The 24299-nt window shown below is 34.7% G+C and overlaps 1 protein-coding gene across 3 annotated transcripts in view; it reads left to right on the top strand.

Annotated features, from left to right (window-relative positions):
- The window catches only part of POF1B (POF1B actin binding protein), a 92581-nt gene that overhangs the window by 15193 nt on the left and 53089 nt on the right, over positions 1-24299 (top strand). For all 3 annotated transcript variants that reach the window (XM_019631689.1, XM_019631687.1, XM_019631688.1), the window contains exons 3-6: positions 4673-4747; positions 7685-7765; positions 15085-15186; positions 17751-17933. In XM_019631689.1, the coding sequence (XP_019487234.1) occupies positions 4673-4747; positions 7685-7765; positions 15085-15186; positions 17751-17933 (441 nt within the window). The remainder of the gene's footprint in view (positions 1-4672; positions 4748-7684; positions 7766-15084; positions 15187-17750; positions 17934-24299) is intronic.

Below are 24299 nucleotides of genomic sequence, written 5' to 3'. Positions count from 1 at the left end.
AGGGGGAAGAGGAGGAGGAGGAGCAGGAGGAGGGGGAAGAGGAGGAGGAGCAGGAGGAGGGGGAAGAGGAGGAGGAGGAGGAGGACGGGGAAGAGGAGCAGGAGGAGGGGGAAGAGGAGGAGGAGCAGGAGGAGGGGAGGAGGAGGGGGAGGGGGAGGAGGAGGAAGAGGAGGAGGAAGAGGACTAATACAACTTTCCCAAAGTTGAAAATCATTACTTTAGGCAGTGTGGGAAAAGCAGGCCTGGATTTTATACTAAGTCTGAACCCACCTAATTATAAGCAAAATTATTTTCTCCAGACCTCTACCCAAAGAAAGCTACCAACAAGGCAATATTTATGTATTTAGTAAATCTGAGCCACAGGACTAAATGATTTAGCACTGTGCTGAAAATTGGATCAGAAAAAGCAGGACCTTCCTGCAAAATTGAAGGGCTTAAGTGATATGGGTAGTCAGTAAAAATTCATTTTTCACTTTTTTTAAAGTTTGGAGGCCTGGGAGTTCACTCTGTAAATATATCATGCAGTTTATTTTTAAAATCTATTGAAAGCTTGAAAAACAGAAAATATAATGAGGTATGCTATATACACATATGTGGCAAAGTATAGTGATTAAGAACATGAGTTCTGGAGTTATGATACTTGAGTTTCAACTCCAATACCTTAGTATTAACTATGTGATCTTCAGCTAGTTACTTAACCTGTCTTTGTCTAACTTTACTCATATGTAAGATGGGGTTATAGTAGTATCTTCTTCATAGGGTTGTTTTGAATGTTAAGGCAATCTATGTTGCATGTTTGGCATAGAAAACTCTTAATAGGTGTTAGTTATCATCATCACCATCATCATCATCATCATCACCACTGTCATCATCAAAGGAAAGCAAGGCTAACAAGTTTAGAGAATTTGAAATTGTTTTGTCTCTGTGGAAAGAGAAGTTGTGAATGATCTACATTCACAGAATGTTAGAAATAAAAAGGAGCTCAAAGATCCTCTAATCCACACTAACCCACACCCATATTCCATTTCTCACATGAGGAAACTGAATCTCAGGGAGATGACATGAGTTGGTCGATATCACACATAGCTATAAGTAGAACCCAGGGCTCCTGACTCCAAATCCACTATTCTTTCTACTATATTATGATAGTCACCACCACCCCTCCCCCAACTCTTGATTATTTTGTTATAAGGAATGTGAGGCTGTCGCACAGAGGGTGTATGCACAAAAGATGTAACTATTCTTTGAGTTAATGATTTCATGAAGGATTTAGGTAAGCTATATACAGATGAGTGACTCTGAAAATTAAACACTGATATAGGTTATCAAGAGGGAGACTTAGACTCCTATTCCTGGGGTGCCTTTAAAACTAAGGCATCCTCTTCATTAACAAACATTTTTGATCACTTCCTATGGAATAGGCAAGGGCTATTTGTGGGATAACTTGCTGCAATCCTGCCCAGAGCTAGATACCACTGAAAGTACCTTTCAGCATCAAGATAATGCTCATTTTGGACATTTACTCAGACTATCTTACCTGATTTTGTGGACTTCCAGAGAAAAAGGGTTTTCCTTAACAAGTCTTTCTGAAATTAATAAGTCTTAAATTCAGCTCGTTTTTTTCTACCTTATAATCAGCCTAACACTGCTACAATTTAAATTCATACTGGTCAACACCATATGTTTTCATCTCTTTGACCTATATTGAGCTGCTACCTTAATATTTTACTTTTTGAAGCTATTCCATTTGTCCTGTTTCCATAAGGGTTGTAAGCCATATTTGCCTAGATCAGTTCTAATAATGAAGGCTCAAAATAATTAAGTAAATTATAATCTATGCAATTAATGTACCCGCTTTCTAAGTATAAGAAGATTGAATAATTTCTTTATTGTAGTATCAGACTAATATTTGTGTAAGTGCACCAGTTTGCCTTTTAGATATCTACTATCCTAGCATCTGAATAAAGTAACTCTGCCTATACTACTATAAATAAATGTCCTAAAGATGTGATATATAGATAGATATAGATATAGATATAGATACAGAAACAGGTATATTGTCAGAAAAGTCATGATGTACTTTGTCTATGTTTTTCAAAGGTCATTTATTTATGTAAAGTACAAAGATCAATCAATGATATATTGCCCATTTTGTTATTTTTTTATGTTTTTATTTTTTATTTTTTTATTGTTAGTTTCAGGTGTACAGAACAATGCAATAGTTACCATTTTCACCCTCACAAAGTAACAACCCCCCTCCCCCCATCTATTGCTCTCCCACCCCCGATATCATGCTTATCTATTACAATTCCATTGAATCCGTTCCCGCTCTCTACTCCATGTCCCGAGATATAGTGCCCATTTTGTTCGATGACCTTTTGCCATCTTTCCATGAGCTTCATAATTCCTCATTCATAGAAGGTCCTGGCTTTATTTGCCAAAAACTGAACAAGGTGCTGCAAAGTTCATAAAATTTCTCAGTACACTCTTTTAAAACTAGTCCTCTTGGCTAGTAAATTTCATTCTGCTTAATTTTCCAATGTCATCAGATTTGAATTGATTACAGGGAGGGAGGAAAACTGCCATTTATAAAACACCTAGCAGGTGCCATGCAGTGTGCACAAACTGTCTTCTCAAAATGATTCTAGTATTATTAGCTCCAGTCTAAAAAGGCTAAAAAGTTACAAAAAAAAACATCCTCCAGACATGTGTACTTTTATGCATTGGTATAGCCATTTGGGAAATCAATTGGGCAGTATCTGTTAAAGCAAAGAATTCACATACTCTGTGCCCCAGGATCCCACTTCTTTGTGGGATTTTAGAAAAATAATCACATCGCACAAGGATGCTCATTCCAATACAGAAAACCTGGAGCAATTTAAACCTTGATAAACAAGCTATCAAAGAAACATTATGGAACACTATATATTTATTTTAAATAAATAATTAAAATATATATCTAATCTATAATACAAGAAATATTGTTTAACTTACTTTGCAAAATAATAAAATCAATAAATATTATTATTTATACATATATACTAGGGGTGCTAAAAAAATGTATACAAGTGGCCACTTTGGTCAACGTTGCTCAAGCAGTAGTTCGCCGTAATCAGAAGTGTCTGGATGCTGATGGTCACTGCTTTGAGCACCTCTTGTAATTGCATAAGTCAAATGTGACTTGTATTCATCTTTTATTATTGGTATATATTGAGTATTACAATTTTAATACAGTTTTCCTTTTTTTAAAATGTGTATACATTTTTTGGCACCCTCTGTATTTATGTAAAGATATACCTGACAATGATGGTTACTTCTGGGTAATGGATTTGGATGCAGGGAGAATGGTTAAGGAAAGATCTTTGGCTTCACGGTTAAGGGAAGATCTGTATAAAATTTTGTGTTAGAACGTATTCATGTACTATTACGTAACTAAAAAACACTCCCTTTTTTTTCTTGTCTCTCTGAACCTCCTCCTGTTGGATCTCAGGGCCAAACTGATCTTGTTTGTATTTGTAACCATTTCCCTAAACTGAAGAACATGTACTTGTTTGGTCCACAATCTTTAATACTCTGCATTTGTCTGAGCAATTTTCCTCAGCTACCAGAAGGAAATCTGGGAACATATTCAAAGTCTGCCTTGGAATATTAAGCTTGCAGTAGTGCTGTTGATGTAAGAGAAGGAAGGGAGAAAAAAATGTTACAAGTTAAATAAAGGAAAAATTAAAGAAAAACCACAATGTGCAGAACACTTGGCAGTTTGAGTAAAAGCATAGTCCTGTTTTAAGAACAGCATTTTACACCTACCTTATACCTGTACTTCCATGCGAGCCTCTCAGTGTTTCCTTTGTAAGTCTGTGATTTTAGTTTTTAATAGCCACCTTGTTCTAAGGAAAAAAATATTTTTTATAATTGCGGGACCATATCCTGGAGTTCTGTCAATTGGTTGTAAATTATACTAATGTATGGAGAGATTGAGTAATGCTATCAACTTTTTGCACACAAGCTATGCAGCTTTGCTGATTTGGGAAAACATGGAGAGAATGCCAATGTAATCAATAGAGTGACCTTTTTTATCTAATCATTATTAAAATCAGACTTTTACTTTTATGGAACATTTTTTTTCTTCTTTGTTATTATGGATCATCTTTAATATCAGAACCTACTCTTTAAAATTAAACCAGAAGCAGAACAGATAAAGCATAACTAAGAGTCAAGCTTGAAGGAATCTAAGGGAAGTAGTTTTAGTTATGTTTTCAAAGGTAGTTCTCTATATTGGTTTGAGAATTTTTACATTTAATGTTTTTGATTGATACATTTTGCATCTTGTTGATTGCAGACATCTAATACATGGGGGTGCATATTAACAGAGTTCTCAAAAAAAGGAAAAAAAAGGTTTCAACCTAAAAATACAAGAAGAATACATTATTATAAAAGCAATCTAGAAATTATTTTATCATTAGGTTACTTGCAAAACTAACAAAGGAACTCAGTAATGCGCTCTTTGGATAAATGTACATCATCTAAGAAAGCATAAAATAACTTCCTTATTTCTGACAAATTGGGTTATTATAAAAATAAAGCAAAATAATATCTCAAGAACACAATGCATTCAAATGACACTGCTACTGCTCAGTAAAAATTTCTGAACCTTTTTTGTTTCTCTCAACAGGAACTCCACTCTCCAACTCTGAAAATATCTACTTGTGCCCCAAGCACTCTGCATATAACCCAGAATGCTGAACAGGTAAAAGGATTTATAGATTACGTTCGATTTTCTTTTTACATAGCCTTGCTCACATGTTTAAACAATCTTTAGGCTCTACATGTTCACAGTGTCAGAAATGTAAAACTAGAAATGGGATTCTCACACACGAGCATCAGCTGAGCCCACTAAAGGAATGTGAAACGAGTACTGACATCAGTGCAGTGAACGGATATTTCAGTTTCATTGTCTACTCAGTCTGACTGTTTTCAGTTTGAGTGCAGTTTATTTTTAGCCAAGGATCTCCTTGTGATTATGTATATTTTAAGGGTCCTTGATTTGAGCACAAATAAAGTATGTAGACCTTGGATTGACTGAAGGCCTCACTATGTGAGTGGTAGTACTCTAAGCTTACATTCAGAGATAGAATAACTTATAGGGTCAGATCTAGCCCTTCTCAAAAGTGTGTGAATTAAAAGACTAGACACAGTAGGGTCTAGTTCCCTAGCATTTATGATCTAATAATCCCACTTTTAAGATTTTCTTGAGTCTAGGCATTATATCTTCAAAAGGTACTATGATGATAATGAAATACCATGTTAACAAATCCGTTTAAAGAGCTAGTCACCATATATTAAAAAGCAAATTCTAAGAAAATACAACATCCTAAGTTTGTTCCTACATAAGAGGGGAATTTCAAGGATTTGGAGGATAAGAGAGAGAAACATGCTGTTCTAAGAAAACAGGCCTGCCCAGATGAAGTGCCAGGGTGTACACTTGGGCAGTGTAGGGATAAATGGACAAAAACTGGTCTCTAAGGGCCGGCCGAGTGGCTCAGTTTGTTAAGAGCTCGCTCAAGGGTTTGAGCTCTGAGCAACAGCAGTTCGAGTCCCGGCCCTAGCTGAGCAACCGCTGAGCTGCCAACAGGTAGCAGGATGGCTCAGCTTAAAAAAAACAAACAAAACAAAACTGGTCTCTAGATATTGGGTACAGTAAGGAAGAGGTAATATGCAGAACAAATAAGATTATCAAAGCAAAGTTTGCTTACCACTTCCCAATTTGGCCTAACCTAGAGCAGACTAGTATGTGTCACATGCATGACAAAACAGCACAGCGGGATAAGGGCTACAACTGAGTTAATATTGGAGCCCTACGGGACCACCAAGGATTATGGTATTAACTCAGAAAAGTAAATCTACTTAAATCATAGAGCTGTTCGCTATACTCAAATCCAGTCCAAAAACTGCCCTAACTGCTATTTTTCATAATAAAAGGCTTTAAAATTGGGTTTACTATAAGTTTTATTTCTGATAATAAAAATATGCTTATTGTAGAAAATTGTGGAGCTATAAAAGACTATAAAGAAGACAAAATAAAAATCACTAATGAACCCCTTCCCTACCCAGAGATGCTACTCTTAACATTTTGTTGTTTTCTTCCATCCATTCAAATAAAAACATTGTGATTATACCATACATGCAGTTTTATATCTTCATTTCTCACTTAAACTTATACAATATTATGAGCTTTTTAAGTGTAAATTTGTATTGCTCAAGATCGTTATTTTAATGGCTACCCATTTCAGCCTATGGATAAGTATTTAATATTTCCCCTCTCCATAGGAAAGTGTTCATCCTACTGTACCTTATCAGCATTATTATTTAAAAAATTTCTCCAGTTAAAATAGAGTATTCTTTTTTTATTAAATTTATTAGGATGACAATGGTTAGTGAAATTATATAGGTTTCAGGTGTACAATTCTGTAATACATCACCTATGTATCACATTGTGTGCTCAATACCCAGAGCCAGTTCTCCTTCCATCACCATATATTTGGCCCCCTCTACCCTTTTTTGTGACCTCCCTCTTCCCTTACCCTCTGGTAACCACTAAACTATTGTTTTGTTTGTTTGTTTGTCTTGTTCCTTTGTTGCTTTCAGTTTTATATCCCACATATAAGCGAAGTCATATGGTTCTTGACTTTTTCTGTCTGATTTACTTCACTTAGCACAATAATCTCAAGACAATATAACATATATATATATATATATATATATATATATATATATATATATATATATATATATATATATATATATATATATATATATNATAAGCGAAGTCATATGGTTCTTGACTTTTTCTGTCTGATTTACTTCACTTAGCACAATAATCTCAAGACAATAATACATATATATATATATATATATATATATATATATATATATATATATATATAAATACTGGTGTCATTCTCTTGTTATATATATTTGTTTCCTAGTTTGGTTGAATACCTTGTTGTTTATTTTATTAACCATTTGCTTTTCTTCTTTTATAAATGTTTATGTTGTTTGCTCATTTTTCTATTAGTGTGAAGTTTTCTTCTCACTGAGGCGTAAAACCTCTCATTGTATTAATACTATCTGCTCTTTTTCGATCAAAAGTTTACAAATGATTTTGTTCCAGTGTTTTGTCTCCCTTTCATGTTACTATGGCCCTCTCTCACCACCACATTGAAAATTTAAGTGTTTAAGTACACATACACACACACTCACACACACACATACACACATACACACTTTTCTCTTTGCATTTCCTTCCATATTTTTAAAATATAGGATGTCCTTTTCAAACAGAAGATCTAATTAATAAATATTAAGCTATATTTTCTTCTAATCATGTGGGGGTACTGACAGTGAATGAAGTATTTTGAAACTCTCATCAAATATAATTTAGAATGTGTGATAAATTTACCATGAAATGAGTATAATAGAAATACCTAGCACAGTGCTGAGCACATAAACATGCTTTCATATATGTTTTTGAGACTGAAGTTAACTAAAATCTAAATTCGTATTTCATTATTTATGCAAATGACTTTAAAAATTTCACTCTGAAAATTGTTCCCTATTATTATTGATGGCTCCGAGGTCACTAAATAACTATAATTGTATTGCAACTTTTATATTTACTTCACAGGAACTCCATTCTCCAACAATGAAAATCACTACATATCCACAGACCACTATTAGGAGATACATAGTACAAAATCCTGACCAGGTAAGCTATGTCATGCAAACTCTTATGCCAACCTGTAATTCCTTAGAAGTTGATAGCTTAAACAAGAAGGGTGAGTCAGTTACCATATCCCTAAAATCAGATTGTTGGACTTTCTCCTGGGTATGAAGTTAATTTCTAATCATGCTTAATTCTAGACAACCACATGTCTATACATTCTGACTCAGAGATGCAACAGTTACAAACAGCGGAAATCCTTGGATTATAAAGTCTTTCTCATTCTATAGCCCCACCCCTGTGCTAAAGGGTTTTTGTACACTTTGTACCAAAGACGAAAGGGACAAAGTTCTTTCATAGGCTTCACATAAAAACTATCAATGGTTACATCAGGGATTGGAGTCTTTAGTCTATTTAGATTTACCATGAAGATATGGGTTAGGAAGAAGAAAATGAAAAGTCAAAAGTTCAAACATGTCTCAATGCATTTGTTGCCTATGGTATATCAACTTTTGTGCCTATGAATGAGCTCTTTTGAAAATTACATAATTATGTTTTCTACTAAAATGTATATATAACCTTATAGACTACAAACTAGGATATTATTGTCTGTCTAATTTTGAGGATAAAATTAAGAAAATTATTTTTCCTACAGTAATAAATCTTCCTGAAAAAACATACACACACACACACACACACACACACACACACACATGGCCCTTCTTTAGCTACAACAGGAAGTCCTTCTATGCTTCAGCTGTGGAAAGCAAAAGGTTAAATCAGGGTAACACACTTGGTACTATTTTAGGTAGGTGGGGTGAACATACTATTCTTCTGCTTGTATCTATGTTCTCTCTTCTTTATTTAAAGTTATTTTCTCATGTCTCTTTAGCTAGGGAGGCTGTTAGTTGTACAGGTCTGTATGTGTGTGTGAACCTGTGACTGTGCGATCTCTGTGTTGGAGGTGATTGTTTTGGACATTTGTTTGAGTTTTCATATATCTATGCAAATATCAAAAGAGAATATTATTGTAGTAAAGCAGCTGCTTGCTCCTTCTTTTGCGTAATCAGATGTTTAAGCAACAAATCTGAAAAGTGTATGGGGAAGGGGACCATGAGAGCATGCCTCTTTCTGTAACTTGGCCAATCACTTTACCTTTCCCCCTTCTTCCTCTTTCTTTCTCTTTTTCTTTCTTTCATACACAAACTGGAGATTATGCATATTTGGTTGCATGTGTCACGTGATATCCCTGGCTTTCAAAGAATTAATTTTAGACAGTGCTTTTTGTAATAATGTGAGAATTACTGTGTTTGCCTAGGATATATCCAGAGAGACTTAAAATATCAAATCATTTGAATTCCGGCCCACTTTCCCAGCGATTCTTATGTGACTTTGGATGATTATTCTTTAGTTCATGGGGAAAGGGAAGAATTAACATTTATTGACATAAACATGGAGAATTAAGACTCCATGCTAGGAAATTTACATGTTTTATCCCATTTAATCCTAAAAAGGTGAGAAAACAGAAGCATAGAGAAGTTCCGTCATTTATTCAATGAATATTTATCGATTGCCTACTATGTACAAAAAATTACCCCCAAGAACAGGGGATAGAGCAATGAACAAAACAAGGTCCCAGCCTTCAGGAAACTTACATTTTAACTGGCCCGAAACTATTCAGTTACAAAGAAGCAGAGTTGGAACTGAAATTGAACAATGCAGATCTGGGAAAGAAACATTTGCAAATTAAGGACAATTGATTATGTAGGTGAATTAGGATCCAGAGACTCACCTGTATACCACCTTCCCTCACCCACTCTCCCCAGCCATGGTGTAATTACAAAGGCAGAGAAATTAGAAGTACGTATGCAAGTATGTAACATTTGTAATAGTGCACCTACCCCTGTAAAGGCTTATTATTATTATGGCTGTGTTCAAATACAAAGAAACAAATAGTTTCTCAGGGAGAAGACCCAGTAGACCATTAAAGAAAAATGATCATTTTTAAAGCTTTTAACTCTTCCCATTATAGGGAAATAAAACAAATTTCAATCCCCATGCTTTGGAAACAAAAATAATCTAACTGGTTTTCCAGAGTAGCTTGAAAATCCTGTCTAGATACAGTCCTCATTTTTATTTATCTAAGTATATGCCTTTTTGTTTGCTCTTTTAAATTTCCCCAGGAGAAAATTCTGGCTTAATTACAATATTTATAATAAGCTGAGCCTCCTAAGTGGCAACTTTATCCTCTTTCACCTCCCAGTTTGTCTAATCATTACTTCCCCTCCCTGTAATTAAACTGATCTCAATCAATTTTTCTCATTTTGATTTCCTTCAACCTCTATGTAGCCTATTTATTTTTGGTTGTTTCTGATCTTCCTTCTTCTTCATTTATTGTCATCTTAGTATAGTCAAAGGATTTATGCATTCTGACATGTTCATTTCTTGACCCAGAAATGAAGGAAATATTTTTGTTCCAAGTAGATAGAGTCCAGTTGATATTAATCAGTTCCATTAATTTTCCAGTTGTGGAGCTCCTACTGTGGGGAGGGCACTGTACAGCCTTCAAATAGGAAAAAAAAAGAAAAGAAATAAGACATGGTTCCCAAGCCAAAGAAGCTTAAAATTCCTCTCAGGAAGGAAAACGAGGTATATTCACAAATAGCTGTGTAAAATACATGGTAGGGTGTATGATAGATGCCAATGAGAGAAATGCAGGTGAAGTCTTATTGAAGTTTCCTTTTAGGAAGAGGAATCCTCACTTGATATTAATCAAAGGAAGGAGAGATGGGATAGTACCTAAAGGAGAAAACAAAATGGAGATCTAAGAGATTTGTAGACAGAGGGAGAGAACTGTCAATAAGGAAGACTAAACATGCAACAGAGAATGCAGACAAATGGGATAAGGTTCGGGAAGAGACATGAGGGGATAGGATTCCAGGTACAGACAGAGAAGGGACCTGGGAGGTGGGGAAGAGGAGTATGTCTTTCTCAGTAACGAGATGGAAGGAGCAAAAACTAAAGAGAGACTTCTGAGGTGGGGAGGAAAACGAAGGACTCTTACTGAATAGATTATCTGGGTTTTCTCAATAAGTAGAAAGATAATGAGGGAGCATGAGCATAGGGGATTAAGGAAAATGAAAAGATTTGTTGGGCTGGCCGAGTGGCGCGATGGTTGAGAGCTCGCTTGGGATGCCGGAGGGCCCCGGTTCGGATCCCGCATATGAGGGCCAGTGACACTGCCCTCTACAGCCGGGATGCTGAACGGCGGCTCAACCTGGGGCTGGGCTGCTGGGAGTCGCTGGCGACGGCGTGGGCTGCAGTCCCTGTGGCAGTGGGTTGCCATGGGCTACCGTGTGTAGCCAGCAGCCACCGTGTGTAGCCGGCAGCCAGCGTGAGCAGCCATCAGCCGCAGTGAGCGGCCGTCCAGAGGCCGGTGACTGATCTGCCTCGCCGGGGAGGAGCGCAGTGATGGTGCCAACTTGGGCCAGTGGAGCAGCGTCCTCCACAACTAGATTGAAGAACAAAACGACAGCAACTTGTCTGTTCCCCTTCCCCTAATTCCCCAGTACTGTTCCCATCCCCCCAATTACCCAATAAAAAAATCTTAAAAAAAAAAAAAAAAGATTTGTTAACCACAATTATGGAGAATTTGATGAATACAAGTATGACCATGTTGGCAGGGCCTCCTAAATTTAGATGACTTGAATTTGTACAGAGCCAAATCAGCAAATCTTTTTTTTTTCCTCCAGCAAGATTTCATGGCCTGGGAACAGCAGAGTAGATGCTGGGGTTTATGTACTTTGTTAGATGTGAGAACTACTGCCAGAGGTTCTAAAAGTAACAATTATAATTATAAGATCAGCCATCGTTGAAAACACCTGTTAATTTTTAGGGTGGTTCTGGCACCAATTCAAATGTACAGATAGAAAAAATTAAGCTGCCAACATAGTAAAACTGTCCAGCAGCTCATTTGTGAGAAATCTAAAACTTCTGATTAAATTTGTTTTGCTGACCTGTTTTACACAGAATGATTTATTTATAGTAGTATTTGGTTTTACCTTCTTATAAATTTTGGGAAAATAATATTTCCCTAAATTTGGAAGTTTATCTTTTCAATAAGTTATTTAAAATAATAAGCCCAATACACGTTTTAGGGAGAATCAACACTGTCAGCACCCATACCATTTTTCTTCTTAAAAAATAATAATGGTTAAGCATTTATAGTGAACTTTAGTTCACAGAGAAATTTTCATGTGTCTGCTAAATTTGTTTTTCCCCTCATAGAAGATGCTTAAGGTAAACGTTCATCTCACCCCTTCAGACCCAATCATCTGTTTATTCACTATATAGTATTCAAGATGGATAAAATCCCTGCCCTCACTCAGTAAGCCCACTTTTGTACATTTTTTAACTTGATAGCCTAGAAAAATTCTAACAATATTCTCATAAGTTATTTTAAATACAGTATGGGTTTTAAATATTATTTTACTATATTATTAAAACAATGATGTCATTTTTACATTGAAATTATAGATTAGTGGTACTTTTAAATAGATTATTTTTCTTGATATAAAGTACTATCCCTATGATAAGGAAACTGATCCTCAGAGAATGTAAATGACTTGCCTAAGTTTCCACAGCAAGTAGGTGATAGAGGCAGAACTGAATACAGGTTTTATGACTCCTGAATTTTTTTCTATTACACCTATAGCCACTAATTTTAGTCATATAATCCAATGAATTTATAGTAGTCCAAATTTAATCCACTTTGTAATTCTGAAGCATTTATACCTTCACTCACCCTTCTCACTGTTTCTTGAAACGTCTCTTCTCTTGACTTTATGACATTTTTCTTAGTCTCATACCTCTTAAACTTTGTCTAGTTCTATCTTTGATCTTCACTTGCCTTTTCAGCAACTGCATGGATTTAACTAGAACTTCTAAGCATATGATTCTGAAATCTAGAACTGTAGCCATGAGATCCCCATTTAGTTCCAGACATGTGTTTTCAACTATGTGCTAGACATCTATGCCTGAATACCCACCTGCACATTTTTTGTAAAAGAGCCTCTTTGTTAGTTCTTTGCAATAACTTGACAAATATTTAAGGGGTTACTATGCACTATATACTTTGCTAAGTGTTATGAGGAATAAAAACATGAATCAAACCTGGATTCTTCCCAGGAGCACGTAAAATTCAATTATGTCTCAACATTTTTCTGTTTTTGTTTTTGGCACCATTGGCCACATAGTAGATTCCTCAGGTTCAAGATCTCAGAGTCATCTTTGAAAAGTACTATCCTTCATGATTTATGATAATCTCCTAACTGTTCTCTTCACCTGTACTCTTTCCATTCTCCAACTACTCTTCCTGAAGTAGACTTATGTTTACCTCACACCCTGTTTAAAAACATTCAAAGGCTTCTCACTGCTTGCAGAACCAAGCTCCATCTGCCAAGTGTGTCCCCTACATACAACTTACACTTTTCCACCTTGGTATCTTAACATAATTTGTTTCCTTCACTTGGAATACCATTGTCTTCCATCTCCTCATATCCAAAGCCCACCTTAACATTCTCTCAAGTGCCACCTGATCCAAATAAGCTACCCGAGCACTGCCAGATGATACTCAATTTTTCTCTCCAAATTCCATCCCATAAGTTATTTCTCTGTACCTCTTACACTTGCCACTTTCTACTTTGTAGTATAATGTAGATAGACAGATAGATATAGATAGATTAGATAGATAGATATAGATACCTATATTTATACAGAAAAATTTGCTAATCACTGGTCTAGACAACATATGAACACATAGAGATATATATTTCTGTTCATATGTCATCTAGACCAGTGATTAACAAATTTTTCTGTAAGGGGCCATATAGTAAATATTTTAGACTTCGCTCGCTACATAGGGCCTCAGTTTTCTTTCCTTTTACTTACAGTCCTTTAAAATCTAAATACCATTCTTAGCTTGAAAACATTACAAAATAGGCTGGCTATAGTTCGATGAACCCTGATCAATATTCAACGCTCCTGGTAATAATCTAAGTTTGATTCATGCTTTATAACATTTAGAAAAGTATATTGTGTGCATAGTAAGCTCTTAAACATGTGTTATATGATTGCAAATAACTACTAAAGAGGCTTTTCTACAACAACAAAAAAACAGCTTCTATGGAAATCTATGTAAATATATCCATGTGTAAATTTAGTAATTACTCAACTAGTCAAATTTAATCAGTTATGTGTTTTTGTTTTTTACCAAAATATCCCAGGAACATTTAGTTAAATCACCCTTTATTCAAACGTGAATGCAAGAAGTATACAGCTTTGGGTTCAAGAATGTCTTGTCTTTTCAACAACCAGTGTTTTAGTCCAGTTCTAAGGTATTCTACAATAGCAGACTACAAAAATGCTGGCACATTTTGTTGATTTTGAAATGGCCATAAACATATTAACTGGTGACAGCCTTGGCCAATCCCCTTCTAAACTGTTCCCCTGTATTACAAAAATAGATGAATGCAATTTTGGGTTTGTAACAAAACAATCCCAACCCCTCCTCTATAAGTAAAGACTCGTATGAAAATCAAAAGAAGGGGAAGGCATATAGTACATATTATATTTAATTTAGACTCCCTGTCTGATTCTTATTAGCTCTTCCCTGGTTTCTTTCAGATCTTGGACATGTCACCAGCCTTTATTTCATTGGCTGACGTCTTCCTAGCACTTTCATAATACTACATCAGTTTAGTTGATTATATGGAAATACAGTGGCTCTTAAAGCCTCTGTTTTGTTCTCAGTATTCAAAATATATGCTGTACTGAGAACTTTAAGTTTGATTACAATCACAAGTAAGAATAGTACACTTCAAGGGTACCCAATTTGAGTTCCATGAAAAAAAACTTTAATATAGTTCTACCTACTTTACGGCTCAATGGTGCTGAATTACGTTTATTTTGCATTTCTCCGATAATAATTTTGCATAGAAAGAAACCTGCCAGGGAACCCAATTTAAGTGAGGTTGACCTCATGCCTGTCTACCTCAGGGTGAAGTTATTATATCTTGCCTCAGCAACAAAAAAAATTATCTTTCCCACCCCCTTCTAATTTCCCCCCAAACACTCAGGCCTAGTTAAATATAGTAGGAGAAATCCAGATTGCTCTGTTTAAGAAAATAGACTATCTTTATTATTACTTCCTTACATCTCTCAGATCTTATTGGGATATCATTGCACTCTTCTCCTAAAGTCTGCCACTACCTCCGAGTTTATTAGAGACTGGATATTTGCTAAAGTTAAGCTTTTCCTAAAAAGGTACCTTTCAAAGCAAAATGTAGTTTTTACTGTCTTTGTAGGAACCACTGTCTCCATTCCTAAGAGGAGGCCATTTCTTCCCAGGAAACAATGTTATTTATGAAAAAACAATAAGAAAAGTGGAGAAGCTAAATACGGATCAGGTACGTCAATTATACTTTAAGGCTTATTTTGTAAGTGTATACTTTTGAAGTATGAATATTTTAGTAGCGCTAAAATGACATTCAATTGTCAAGTGCTAGGCAAGACCACTATGAGTCATAATAATACCTTATTATGTCTGCAGCCCTTAATATCATCCTTAACACTTCTATATCCATTTCCTCGTGTGAAATATAATATTATTGTCCGTGTTGTACTGAAAGGAAAACTGAAGAAAGATATGTCAATTCACATAGAAAATTAATAGTAGAATCTGAACCTAATATAAATATCACAATGCTTTGTATGTTTCTTTTAAACTGGCCTCTTAAAACTCATAATTTAAAACATTATAATTTTATCTTAATTCATTTAACATGAAATGAAATTTTAAATGAATATTTATGAACAGACATGTAAAATACTGTATACTGTAAAAGATCTAGAAAACTAATGCTTCAAGTCACATTTTTAAAATTCCATTAAGCTTAATTGTTACAAATAGAGTACAAAACTGTAGCAGGGTGATAATTCCATGGCATCTAGAGCCCCCAGGCCTTCAAAGCAGAGTTGTTACTGTAACCAGCAAAGGTTTTTCCATGATGCACTCAGTGGATACAAGCATGTCCAGCCCAGATGAAGCCTAGAAAAAATGATTCTATGAACTGATTCTATGATCTTTATTATCTATATGTCCAAGGCAGCTTCTATTTGTAAAATGTGTTTTTTTATATATTTTTTCTTTCAAAATATTTTTGTGTACATGAAAAGATAATTTGCACACATGGTTAAAAATTTCAAAGCATTAAAAGTATAAAAAGGTACAAAACAGTATAAAAATAGAATAAAATGTATACAGTGAAAAAGAATAGCCTCTCTATCCTGACCCTCTTGTCCCTCAGTGCTTCTTCCCAGAGTCAATCACTCTTAAAAGTTTTTTGCTCTATGTATTTAAAAGCCATCATATATATTTGTAAATATACATGCGTGTGCATTTTTAAAATGTTATACAAAAGGGACCATACTATATTCATTCTTATGCATCTTGCTTTTTTTGTTTAATACAGTTTGAAAATTGTTCCATATAAAAAATTTTAAATTTGAAGTGCTTTATTTGATTAATATAGGTCAGCTTTTCACAGTCAAAAGAAAATAGAGACTTAAATTTATACTTTCAAAGTTACTTGTAGCATTATGATTCAAAAATAGATTTTTTTCCTGGAAAGTTGACTTTCAGATGCCTGTTACAAAAGTAGAACAATAACAAAATAATGCAGGAAATTCAAGTATACCTGATTTTTCAAAACTTAAACAACCAAATAGCTTTCTTTATTCTGTGCTCTATACTTATCAGAACAAAAGCCACAACAAATAAACAAGCAGATAGCAAAAACTTAGTTTAAAATTAAACTCCAGAATATTTTGAGGGCAGTACAAATTCAAACTAATGTTCTGAAAGAACTCTGAGCTAGAAATCATGAGTTCCAGTCCCAATTTTTCCACTAATTTGTTGTAATTATAAGTAAACCATCTGACTTCTCTGACTCAGAGATTTTTTTCCCACCTGAAAAATTAGTGAGGTGGATGATGAACAAGTTGATGATGATGATGATGAAATAATATGATAATAATACATGTTTACTACCCACCAACTTTGTACTAAGTACTTTATAAACGTTAGTTCACTAATTCCTCAGAGCAACCCAATGAGACACATACTATTTCCACATTTAAACATGAGAAAACTGAGACTAATAAAGGCTTCATATACAGTTTCCCAAGATCACAAAGTAAGTGATAAAGTCAGAGTTAGAATCCATATGTTATGGATTAAAGCTTTAGTCACTGTTTTTGAATATTTTTTTTACTTCGTGCTCAACTTTCATAAGCATAAGAACTTTGCCCACCCACTCTGTGATTGTAACATGCTTCCTGACATTGAAAATCAGTACATTATATTATTTTCTATTTTTATATCCATCCACATCTTCAGTATTATAGTAGTATTATGTAATTAGATCCTAAAGTATCTGTTGAATAATCAAAGATTAATTAATATTAATATTCATTATAGTTTTAGTGTTAAGTATAACTGGAATATTAATTTAATCAGAACATGCAAGTTCCTGGCCAATTTAAGTAATTATTTGGATCATCACAGCCACCTGATTAAATAAAAATAATATTCAATAAAATTTCCTCCAATAGAATAATTTAGAAAAATTATGTATCACTTATTAAAACTGCAAATCCTAGGGATTGAATCATCTTGTAAAAGAACACTTTAAATTTTTTAAAAATTGTTTCAGTTGGGTCTTTCTTGGTTAGTAATTTTTATTTTTTATTTATTTATTTATTTATTTATTTATTTATTTATTTATTTATTTTGATCTGAGCCATCCTGCCACCTGTTAGCAGCTCAGTAGCAGCTTGGCTTGGGCTGGGAATCGAACTGCTGTTGCTCAGAGCTCACACTCTTGAGCAAGCTCTTAACCAACTGAGCCACTCGGCCAGCACTGTAATTTTTATTTTCAGTGGCTAATTTTGGCATACGTGTGTGTTTTAGGAATGCTATCCTCTGGTTCAGTGCCATCATCACATTATCCAACAGCCCCAGATCATCCACTCTCCACATTGTCAACAATCTCATTCTAGTCAGCAAATTCAAACCATCACAGGAAGTGATTCAATATCTACAAGCACTGGAAATGAACTGTGCCATGATGAATCAAGCCATATACATGAACAGGTAAGATCAATCAGCTGATGTCTTTTAAAACTGAAATAACATTCTTAAACCCACTTCACTGTACAGTTACCCATATTAAATTTTCATCAAAATAGTGAATAATTATATCACTGGTATTTGTGTTTTGTTATGGCATTTTTAAAACTAAACTTTCCACTTCCTCTCAGAAGACAAAATAACTCAAATTTATTAATACATTAAATCTATGAGGGGAGTTACGAATTGATTAATGAATACCTAATTTCTAGCTGATTCTCAGTTGTAAAATGCATCTGATAGTTGTGTAACATTAAATATTTTCATGAGGTATGGTATTTAAATGAACAATGGATTACAAATGATATAATCGAAGATGATTGTAATGGTCACATTTCACAAGCTGGTCATTACTTCCTATATGTCTTTTTTGACAATATAGTATATTAACTCAAGTCAGAATATGCATACATTTTACTGTATCTTACATCAACAAAATAGAAACTAAAACTTAGTTGCTAAGGAGAAATCTCTTGGGATATAACTTTCAGTGACTAATTTATGTTCTGAAAACGGTGGAATCATGTAAACATCTGTTATACAAGTGTTAAAGGAAATAAGATTTTCTTGTATCTTGGTAAGACTAACAATAATAAACGAACAATGAGAAATCAGCATCATCTATATTTTTTTCAGATCTTTTTTCCAGTAAGGAATAACTCTTAAATTGACTCTTTCATAGGCAACTCTTACTACAAGACAAAAGGAAAAGAGTAAGAAAAAACAAAGGAACCTGTCCACATAAGAATTTGATTGTTTTATATTAAATATACATGAGATTTCTTCTAAGGCTAACAATTTGAAATATGCACTTTGGCCATATTGGTCAAAAAGGGCTACAAATGATTTAAAACTCCACACTTTTCCATTCTAAAAAGCCTAAAGTTATCTTTTCTCTGAATATCATGTATGAAAATATTGGCCTTTAGAATTACTCTAAGACATCATCCAGGTGATATTGAATTTCTTACATTAAATGGATTAATAATAATCATTAAAAAGCCATTTTATTAGGTTAAATCATTTGAAATTGTCCCTTTTATGGGTCAAAGTTAGTCAAATAGCAAGAATTTCATATGGTTCAACCTGATACTTTGCTTTGCCTCAGTTTCCTCATTGTAAAATAGAGATTCGTCATCCATTTCTTACAGGTTATTCTAAGAATAAATTATACCTTTATGTTAAGCACTTACCATAGTTGAGTGTCAATGGTAAGTACCTAACAAGTGGTAATTATTTGCTTTTAGCAGTAATTATTATTTATAAACAATAAATCTTCATGCCAGGTACTATGAAAAATATAAAATGTAGGTGAAACATTGTCATATTTCTTATAGGTACTTGCTATCTAATACAGAAAGTGGCAAACACATAAAACATAATACAAAGCAAAGTGTTGTCTGTCATAAAAAATGAACAAACAATGTACTTTGCGAACAGTAGAGAAGAAATTAATTTCAGTTGGGAGATCAAGGTAAGCTTTGTTGAAGAGGCAGGGATTGAACTGGTCTTTAAAGTATAAGCAGAATTTCCATATGTGGTATTGTGGTGTGGCATGGAGATGTCATCCTAAGAAAAGGGAGTCACATTAAAAAAGTTGTGGATTTGGAAAAGCACATTTTGGGTTTCAAGAATAGGTTTTCAATTAGTGGTTTGGTTTATATGGAAAGGAAGACATAGAATGAGGAGTAATAGATTGTGGGGTTAAAGTGATATGTTAAGGTCAGATCATGAGGTCTGAATATTAAGTTTAAAATTTTGAACTTTATTTGATAGGCACTGGAGAGTAAGTGAAGGTTATTGAGTAGGAAAATACTGATAGGTATGCTTTAGGAGGTTAATCCTAGCAGCTTTGTACAAGATAGATTGGCATAATGATTAATTTTCTTCTCACAATGATTGGATGAAGAAGGTGTTATTGTTGCCCTTATTGTTCAGACAAAGAAACTGAAGTTTAAAGGGGTTAAGTTATTTGCATAAGCTTGCACAGATAGCATGTGATGGAGCCAGGATTCATACATACCTGGCCTGACTCCAGAGTTTATTGCGAGCTCCCTCTTGAAGTTGAGTCAGTAATGTGGAGAGTCCTTGATCAATAGTGTAAACATAAATACAGCACTGGATTAAGAGTCTGTCAGTGGGGAAGTATTAGTGATGTAACATAAGGTGGACTAGCTTCAGGGTTGAAAGACCTGGGTCCAAAATCTAGCTCTGTCGCCTTCGAGCTGTGTGTTCTTAATAAACACTAAATTTCTCAGAAACATGCTCATCTATTAAATTTAGGTAGTAATGTCTATCTCAGAGGGTTGATGTAAAGACTAAATGAAAATATATGTTTAAAGTCCTTCAGACAGGAAAAGTTGAGAACCATATGATTTCACTGATATGTGTGACATAAAACTGAAAACAAGAAAGGAACAAGACAAACAAAGAAACAAAAACTCATAAACATATGAGTAGACAATAGTTTAGTGGTTACCAGAGGGTAAGGCGGGGGAGGGTGGTAGTTGAAGGTAAACGGGATCAAATCTATGGTGATGGAATATAGATGATGTATTACAGAAGTGTACACTTGAAACCTATGTAACTTTACTAACCATTGTCACCCCAATAAACTTTAATTTTAAAAAAAAGCGTTTCATGTTATAAAGTTTACAACATGAAAAAATGCCATGGAGAATTTGCAGAGAGAAGATTATTAGAAGCTATTTCAGTAGTTTAGGTGTGAAACTGAAACTAGAATAATGACAGTAGGAAGAGAGTGAGGAATAATTATCAGAGATGGGAATAATATAAGATTAAGAATCTTGTGCACTGGCAATGGTAATGCTATGATATCCTTTCACTAGATCAGTCCAACTCAGTACAACTAATAATATATTTGACCAGACTAGATATTGTCTATTTAGAAAATGACCAAAGTTAAGTAACTGATATAGTACTTTTAATTTTGTCATTCATACTTCAGTTTGAGATTCTGATTTAGCCTTATTACTGGAAGCTTTTTGTATGGGTAATTTTTTCTGGTTTTTCAATATTTTATGAAAATAAAGTTGAAGTACTGCTGAAAATAGAATAGTGCCCTGGGAAGCTAAGAGCTAGGAATTCCACTTATACGGATTACATGGGATTGGATCCATTCCTGATCAGAGTGAAGATGGGGTAACCTGGTTGTTCAGATCTCATGGACCAAGTAGGGCAGGGAATGAATTCTCTCACTTAGCGCCTTTGGTGTTTAAATGTCTCTTCCACATGGTGGAAGAATCTTTTGTTTAAAATATTTTATTGGGGAATTAGGGGAGGGAACAGCATTGGGGAATCGGGGAAGGAGAACAGACAAGTTGCTGTCCTTTTCTTCTTCAGTCTAGTTGTGGAGGACGTTGCTTCACTGGCCCATGTTGGTATTGTGATCTTTGCGCTCTTTCCAGCTGAGGCAGATCGGTCGCCAGCCATTGGACGGTCGCTCACAGTATCTCACGGCAGCCCACTGCAGCCCCATTGCAGCCTATGCCATCGCCGGCGACTCACGGCAGCCCAGCTCCAGGTTGAGCTGTTGTTCACCATCTTAGCTGTAGAGAGCAGTGTCACTAGCCCATGTGGAATCCAAACCATTGGCCCTGCTGCTCAGAGCTCGCGCTCCCAAGCCAGCTCTTAACCAACAAGCCACTCGGCCGGCCCTGGAAGAGTCTTTTTAAAGAGTAATAGAGCAGAAGTAAGTTAGGCTCTTTTAAAAGTAAAGATTGGCCCATTTTTAGTTTGTGTTTAGAGTTAAACTGTAATTGGAGGTAACATAATTAGGTGGAAAGATCATAGACTTTCAATTCAGTTATCTGGGTTCATAAAACCTGATTCTGCTGAGTTGTATGATTTTAGGTGATTGACTTAATTGAACCTCAGTTTCCCCATCTATCAAAGGAGAATCACACTTAATGTGCAGTGTATCTACAATAGGATTAAATGAGATAAAATATGTAAAGTACCTAGCTTAGTGCCAAGCACATAGTAGGTGCTCAAATGAATGTTCAGTTCTCTACCTAAATCCTCCCCCAACCCCAAGCCCCAAATCTTTCAAATCATCAATATAGGAAATTAGTTCCCATTGTAATGATATTTTTAAATGAAACTAAAGTGCTTCCCACAAAGCAAAAGTTATTAAAATCTTTTTGAAAATCAGGTATCCAAAAACCTGGTTTCAGAATATTTTTTATAAAGCTAATTTATGTGTGTTTTCCATGATCCTCCCTAGAAAAATCATCATTTTGATTTCAAATTCAAAACATCACTGATCACGTTTCCTTCCTGGGGACATTAAGAATAACATGCTGTGATCATTTCCCTGCTGTTAGCAAGGAACAGATAAATTCACATATGTTAGTGACAGGGAAAAGCTCAGCTGAACTCATTCTACAAGTTGCCATACAGGTGGTGTTTATAAGAAAGACTCAAATAATTATGTATATTGTATGTGCAACTCTTTTCCACTTTGCTTGAGGCTTCCAAAAGACCTTTTGGAGTCATGGGAAAACATGAAATGAACAGTCCTGCTCACTTGAATAGTGCTATTGCCAAAGGAAAACATTCCAAATTGCAATGCCTTTTTTCTGTCATTTAAAAATTCAATTTTTGTCAACATCAAGACAGCATAGATCTTAGTGTCAGGTGCTTTTACTGGCAAGTATTCAGGAAGCTTGCTACAGTGTTTATTTAACATAAGCCCTTCACTAATGATGGACTCTCTGGGCTGGTTATCTCAATAAACTCAGCAATTCTGCCTATTCCCTTACTTATTAATATGTGGCCCAGGCCCCTCTCCATATTCATTGCCTTTTTCAGCCCCATTATTGAAAATGAGTGTCTTTTGTGCAAACCTCTATCCCCTGCTATTCCTTCCAAAAATTTAATCTGTATCTGTTTGGGGCCCATCTTTTCCTATCTCTTGCTCTGGTGCCCTTTTGAACTCCTGTTTTATGGAAAACAGGAATTTTTATTTGATCTTTTAAAAAGTTTTTTTAAAAATTAAAGTTTATTGGGGTGACACTTGTTAGCAAAATTATGCAGATTTCAGGTGTACAATTCTGTAATACATCATCTATATAACACATTGTGTGTTCACCACCCAGAGTCAGTTCTCTTTCCATCACCATATATTTGATCCCCTTTACCCTCATCTACCACCCCTTCCCCCTTACCCTCTGGTAACCACCAAACTATTGTCTGTGTCTATGAGTTTTATTTTTTCATTTGTTTTTCTTGTTCTTTTAGTGTTTTCAGTTTTATATCCCACATATCAGTGCAATCATATGGTTCTGACTTTTTCTAACTTATTTCGTTTAGCATTATAATCTCAAGATCCATCCATCTTGTCGCAAATGGCACTATTTCATCTTTTCTTATGGCAGAATAGTATTCCATTGTGTATATATACCACAACTTCTTTAATCTAACAACTGTCAGCCCAATAAACTTTAATTAAAAAGTTTAAAAATATATAAAAAATAAACTTAAGGTTTTTATTTTTTTGATTAAAGCAATGCGTATATATATGTATACATATATGTGTATGTATATAGCTTAAAAGGTCAGATAGTACTAAAAGGTGTATAACAAACAGTAATTTCCTGTTCCAACCCTCTTCACTCACAACTGATCCCCAGAGGCAATCATTTTCAACACTTAGCTTGTTCTTCTGGTATTTACCTCCATATAGCTAAATAGTAAGACTATACTTATACTGCTGTTTCGTGATTTATTGATGTATATTATCTCTTGATAATTCTAGTACATAGGATTTAGTTCTATAAAACCCCATTTTTTACTAAATCAGAATTCAGTATTTATATTATTATTGCTATTAAAATATTTACTGCTGCCTCAATTTTTATACTGTTTTGCTTTTTTTATTAGTACAACTATTTTTGCCAGTGTTAATATTTCCCTAATTTTTTCATTTGTTTGGTGTTCTATGTATGCATTGCTAATTCTTTTTTCAATACAATTTTATATAGTCAAGTGTTCTGGGTTTTGTTGTTTAATCATCTCTCTTTAAAACCCTGCAATCCATATACACCACCCCTCTTGGCGTGTATTATCACTATCTACTGACCTTCTAGTCACTCTCACCATCCTTTCACAGTTTCATTGGCAGGATTACAATCTTCTCTCCATTTCCCACTGACCCTTGTCCTGGAATCATGAGAATTTCACCACTCATATCAGTGATTTTTCCCACACTCTGTCCTCATGGTTCTTCATCACCCTCAATTTCCTTATTTCTACTACATCTTCAGCCCTCATAGACTTTGGTACCAATCTTTTAAATGTCCTTCTATC

The sequence above is a fragment of the Hipposideros armiger genome, unplaced genomic scaffold (assembly GCF_001890085.2).
Source record: "Hipposideros armiger isolate ML-2016 unplaced genomic scaffold, ASM189008v1 scaffold_1037, whole genome shotgun sequence".
NCBI classification, from domain to species: domain Eukaryota; kingdom Metazoa; phylum Chordata; class Mammalia; order Chiroptera; family Hipposideridae; genus Hipposideros; species Hipposideros armiger.
Note: the sequence above shows the minus strand (reverse complement) of the source record. Positions and strands in the feature narration are given on the sequence as shown.